This window comes from Andrena cerasifolii, chromosome 12 (genome assembly GCF_050908995.1).
Source record: "Andrena cerasifolii isolate SP2316 chromosome 12, iyAndCera1_principal, whole genome shotgun sequence".
NCBI lineage: Eukaryota > Metazoa > Arthropoda > Insecta > Hymenoptera > Andrenidae > Andrena > Andrena cerasifolii.
The window spans coordinates 10,569,474-10,575,473 of NC_135129.1; the positions used below are offsets into that span (position 1 = coordinate 10,569,474).

Here is a 6,000-nt window from a genome sequence, read left to right on the forward strand (position 1 = left end):
GGTACATTACTGTCTGCCCTGGGGGTAGATACCTTACTCGGAAATATTTTAAGGATTTCGAATGGAACTTTGGCGGCTCTTCGGTTGTAAGCGAAACGCGCGATTAGTAATTGATAAGATCGAGGGTAGTGGGGCGTAATTAATTGAGAGTGATTTGACATTACTGCGATCAATTAGCGTCGCTTCTGAAATTGATCTTCCTACAACGGCTCTCTGGATTTTCATGATCTAATTACAGTTAATTACATCGCGATTGTACCTCCGCGATTAAATTAGCTACACGTAGTTCGATGCTGTATTCGGCGTCGTTGCAACGTGTAACAGATATAATTTTCCTGGTAATTAATCACCTCTCATTTGCGAGATTCCAACGTGCGGCGCAGTGGATGTGCCGAGGACTTGAATAGCACAAGTTTGTAGGTATGCTGGGTTATTAATAATGCATATTTGCGTTCAATTAGAGGGGACAATACTAAATTGAGAATTGATTCGTTCATTCGCAAAATTCTCAACTAATACTCTCGTGATTTATTTGCGTTTACCTTATATTAAGATGAATTGGAAATTTGGTAACTTCATATCTGACTTTTTGAAATTGTAAAATAAAAATTATCGATGTATGGTTAGCAAGGGTTCGTTCTATCGTGTGAGAAGGTAATTGGTGTATTTTCTGGTGCAGTTCCCTACAGCAGAGCAATGCCAGCGGTTGATATTTTGCCAGAAGGCTTGGCAAGTATATCGATGAGAATATTTCCTGCTGGACGGCTGATAATCTGTCTATAATATCGAGAAATCTTCGTATAAACGGTACACTTACAGACATTTTCAGTTCCACCGGCTTGCCGTCGGTAACTTCGAAGCGAGCGACTCCGACTCGAGGCTGCAGGACATAAGATGGCACCACTCCGCGCCCTGAGACTTTCACGCGCCACCTTGTCTTCGTTTTGAATTCAGATACTTCGAAAGTCTCCTGTATCCATAGAAGAATAAATAAATCCCATTAATTCCACTCGATCAACAGAGAGAAACTTTTAACGATTCTTCTAATTGTCATTCAAACGAATTATAAGATTTATTTATTTTTTTTGGTACATTGGCCACCTTTGGGTAAATATTGTTCGCGGCTTTTGGCTCGCAGTGACGCCTCTGTACGCGTCCGTTAATTCTAATTCTTTAACATTGTTTCTTTGTTAACTGTATGAATTGTTTATTGTAAACTAAAGAGTCTTTAACCGTGGAACAAATAATAATAACTTCAGGGCACTGATGCAAAAAGAAACTTGTATGCACTCCGCTGATCGATTCGTATCGAACGAATCTAGCCACATTTGCATCGAAATATCAAAAATCTTCGCTCCTTCGCTAACCTTTCTCCCATCAACTCTTCAAATTCAGGCCATCCTTTAAACCGATCTTTCATTCATCTTCAGAAGAGTAAGTAGATGATAGAGAAACAACCGTATCAATACCATTAAACTCGATGTCCTAACTATTAAAACTCCCGATCCTCTAGAAGCATAGATCCCAGAAGTCACGATGCCCTGCGAATCCAAAACGCAGTCTTTCAAGCTCTGTCAATGCGCGTACAAGTGGCGATGCCGGTGCCTGATCCCACGCGAGAAGAAGCCTCCACCACCCTTCGATACCGGAAGAGAGCGTGACACAATCATTGGGATGCATCCAAAATTTTACATCGGCAGCCCAGATTCACCAGTTCTGGGGACGTACGATCCCGCGCCTGCCAAATGCAAGCCCCTTGCCACGAGGTACTATTGCGAGATGAGAAGAAGACCGACTACCCACAAGCTGAATTGTCACAGGAGCCAGGGTAGTCGCCCTCTCGCTCCACCCTATCCCATCCAAGAAGTCTTACTTTTTGGTTCTTCTGCGGCGGACTTTGTTGCAAGGAATTGGGTGGAGCGAGCGGGCGATTCCCCTTGCCCCTGTGACATTTTAGCTTGCCGGTAGTCTGGCTTCTTCTCATCTGGCAAAACTGTTTCACGAACCAATGGCCCTCTGATTTCTAATTGATAGTTGCTATTGAAAGCTCAGCTGGGACAGGGAACTAGAGACCGCGGAGTTCTCAGCAACGATGGGTGGACGACTCGCGGGGACGTACGGGTACCAGATGAACCTGTTAAAAACTGGACGAGGGCCGGGGACGCACGAGATCCTGCAGTGGCCCGAAAACGTCCTAGACAAACCTTGCAAAAGTATTCGAAGGGACATTGGCTTTGGAACCTGCCCGCTTTTCAAGCCTGCTTTTGAGTCCACCACTCCTGGACCAGGCGAGTGGATTTTAATGTACTGTATTTATTGTAGAAGCTTCGATACCTTCCACTGACACCTGTAATCTGTTTCAGGGCACACACGGAAGGGCCCTTATCACTACATGGACAAGAGGAGACGCGAGGGCTCCTCTTGCCTGCCCACTTTTGAGTACGATGGCCTGCAGCCCAGATTTCGAACGATTTTCAGAAGCTGGTCCCTGCCTTGTAATTTGTACGTGCTTTTAATTGACTCGCCGTTGAGAGTATACGAAGCTGTTGACGAATAAATGTTTCAGGTACGACGCGAAGCATCCCGACTCTCTCGAAGCTTCCCTGAGGAAAGTCACAGGGAAAAGGGGTCCCTACGACCTGTTCACAGGTGTGGCTGCATCGAAACATAATTAAGATCCGAGGCGATTTTTCTGTTCGCTGATCGACCGATTTTCTTTTCAGGACCGAGGGACGACAGCACTCTCACGGGCTACCAGGCATCTGCGAAATTGGAGGATAGCGGGGACTGGCCCAAATCGCTGCCAAGCGAGCTCGGCAGGCTGTTGCACAAGTCGAACTATTTTAAAGGACGTTGGACCACCTGTCCGAGGTATTCTCATTAAATTTATGGCCGTAGGAGTTATCAAAAGGTGTTGCACAATGTTGAAGTCACTCGACAATTGTATCCAGAATGTGCCTCTTGGATTCGAATTAGAGCATCAATCTGAGCACATCTGCCTCGCATTTCGAGACAATTATATCACTGTTCCGAGTAAAGGCCAGTAGCTATCGGGAATTATTGCGTTCTGGTAGATTCCCAAAGATATCGGGCAATAGGATGATGCTGCAAGATCTCGCGCTGAGTTACAAAGATCCCAGCCATCCAGGGCCAGGTCGCTATAACCCGAGAGAGCCCAGAAAGTCGAGGAACGCGAAGAATTATCCATTCGACAGTAACGTCGAGGACGTGAGACCTTATCCTTCGTCGGACATTGGTCCTGGACCAGGGAGATACAAGATTCGGGAGTGGGATCGTATAAAGGGGAATGGATGGACCTTCGTTTTCAAAAGCAAAACACCGCGGACAAATTTTATCTTCGTACCTACGCACAACGCTTTTTAGCTTCTCTCCGCTTTGTGGCAAATATTAGTAATAATTGCAATTGAATTAAAAATTTAAAACATGATTTCGGCGCGCAGTTTCGGTGAATTAAAAGAATAAAAGATAATTTGCAAATATAAGAAGTATGACTGCCAGTTATTCTTTTAATTGACCGAAACTGTGCGCCGAAATCATGTTTTAATTTTTTAAAAAAATTTTACGGTCGAAATTCCAACTTCATTATTGCAATTGAATATTGAAAATGACGAAATGTGGACTTACTTCTTCCTCGCGATCTTCGGTCGGCCGATAAGTAACTGGGAGCTTCAAAAGGGAGCCCGTTTCTATGGTCTTCCCAGGAGGCACGAAAAATGGCCCAAAAGGATCCAATACAGTCGCGTCCACCTTCACGTTCCTAATTAAAATATTTCTAATAACATCACCGTTCGGAGTAGCAGCATTATCGCTTCAGCGATTTTTATATAGACTCGAATTACTTGTTGGATATATTCTTGACGAACAGCAGCTTCCTGGAAGAGCTACCAATCGCGGTTGGTCCGAAAACTATTTCACAGTTCTGGTTGAGGATTAAAATTTCTGGCTTTGTCACAGGACAGATTAACTTCAGGAATAGAAGCTCGCTTCGCTTCGAGTCGTTCTTCGTCTCCAGATCAATCGTGCACGTGACGAAGATCGTGGAAATATATGGCTCGAAAGTCTCCAGCTCGACTTCTTCCAATAATTTTCTGAGATGGGTAGCCTCGTCGTCATCATCTGCCTTGTCCTTTCTCGCCGTTTTCAGTTTTCGTGCCTTTCCTGTTTGCAAAAGTGTAATCATTTTCACGGATGAAGTCTACATTCTTTTGGAATTTGAATTGCTAGAAATCGTCGGGTGCAGGATATATTCTGGGGACCCGAACAATTTCTCAATCGCAAAATGCATACCAACTTTTCGCAGAACGAAATCACGAGAAAAGGGTAAAAATACCAGTAATAAAGAAAATAAGATAAAAAAATAACAGAAATAAACAAATAAGATAAAAAATAACAGAAATAAACAAGCAAACATTAACATATTTAAATATGTGGCTTTTTTATTGCCATATCAGTAATAATATTAGATTATTATATTAGAAATTATATTGCAATTTCTCTTTTCCTCAATTTTAATCGAGTAACAAATTTCGTTCTCATTTTTTTCTTTTTTATTTGCTCTTTTCTTCAGTTTTCCTTTTTATGGGGCCGCTGTACATTACCTACCCCCAAATTCAAGCACAAGCATAAAACTATCTCCCCCACCTTTTCTCGGCGATTTTTCATCCCTTTCAGATTTGTCCCGCTTCTTCCTCTCTCGTTGCTTAGTATCCAGCACTGGTTCCCGGGGTTCTTCGACAGGCACGGGTTTCGGCAACTCTGGCTCAAAGATGAAGCTAATCTTGACGAACTCTTTGCTGTGTAGATCACCACACTGCGGGACAACCTTGACTGCATCAGACGAGGACTTGAATTCATAACGAGCCGTGAAGTCTTTCTCTTGATTCTTCACGATTCCGCAAGTGCAGTGAAGATAAGACGCCATGTTGAAGCCTCTCAGATGCACGGAGGCCTACATCGATCCATTCCATCAAACATTTAATTCCTATTTATCTCTTCCCGTTGAGCGACAAAACGTTTAGAATCTAGTTCGTTTACCGTGGAGAAGGAACCGCAAGGCGTTGCAGGGAACTCGAGAATTTGCTCGCTCATTTCGCAAAGCGTGTCCACGATGTGCACGAAAACATCGATCGCGTTTTTCTGCTCCCTTCTGTCAGGCCGCTGAGGCCTTTTCACTGAATCATCTGCAATTCCTGCAGCACCTAACGCGGAGTATAGAGAACTTGGGTATGCGAGTCCCTGGAGAAGATCTGATTACGTACTTGGGTCGTCTGTCTCCTCTATGAAAGCATCAATATTCGTCGAACCGCTGGCATTATTGGGATCCGCCTCGCTTTGGTAAATCTCCTCAGGTATCCTTTCAGTTATCTTCGAGTCCAAAGAGACTGCTGGAGGAACACCACGATTTACTACCATCATCGATCGTCTATCACAAAGCCTCCTCAATTCGTCGATTCTTCTCTGCTTCTTGTTCCCAGCGAGCTCGGCCAAACTCGTTACTTCTATCTGAAACCTGGCAAGACTCCCTGTGAACCCTTGGGAAAGATTAGCAGGCAAATTAAATGCGAAACAATTGCGCTGCTTGCATAAAGGGAAACGCATATTCACATGTCCGTCAGGCACGGGAAAGTCTGGGCACCAATTTCTTCGCGGCCCTGTTTGTCCATGTGGAATAAGAATATTCAGAGGGGGAGAAGTTACGAGTGCGCTGTTAATTGAAATTTAATAACCTTCGTTCACCTGCCAGACCGCTCACCCCGATCTCGTTTCCAGGGATATCAGTTATGCACGCGGAGTAAATCAGGCGGAGCCTGATAGCTTCTCCAGCCAGAATCGTGCCGAAACCGTGATTCGGTTGTATCTCCATGAATAGCGGCAGATTCAGAAAAGCGTACTCCTGGGTCGACAGGGAGTGGTTCGCGAGCGTTAATTCGGTGTACACCGATTCGTGCGTGCGAGCCAGGCCAAGATCCACGTACGCTG

The 6,000-nt window shown here is 44.5% G+C and overlaps 2 protein-coding genes across 3 annotated transcripts; both read left to right on the forward strand.

The window, feature by feature from the left end:
- Positions 1-1,269: 1,269 nt before the first annotated feature.
- LOC143375380 (uncharacterized) lies at positions 1,270-2,344 on the forward strand. Its single transcript, XM_076824387.1, has 2 exons — positions 1,270-1,766; positions 2,053-2,344. The coding sequence occupies exons 1-2, from the start codon at positions 1,537-1,539 to the stop codon at positions 2,342-2,344; spliced, it is 522 nt and encodes a 173-aa protein (XP_076680502.1). The 5' UTR covers positions 1,270-1,536.
- Positions 2,345-2,392: 48 nt separating this feature from the next.
- Positions 2,393-3,420, forward strand: LOC143375010 (uncharacterized). Of its 2 annotated transcripts, XM_076823694.1 has the most exons (4): positions 2,393-2,502; positions 2,567-2,649; positions 2,724-2,871; positions 3,075-3,420. In XM_076823694.1, exons 1-4 carry the CDS (start codon positions 2,393-2,395, stop codon positions 3,382-3,384), a joined length of 651 nt encoding a protein of 216 aa, XP_076679809.1. In that variant the 3' UTR covers positions 3,385-3,420. The 2 variants fall into 2 exon arrangements, 1 of the variants encoding a protein (XP_076679809.1); XR_013086782.1 differs by lacking the exons at positions 2,393-2,502; positions 3,075-3,420 and adding an exon at positions 2,952-3,042 and having other exon boundaries at positions 2,591-2,871.
- The last annotated feature ends 2,580 nt before the right edge of the window (positions 3,421-6,000 follow it).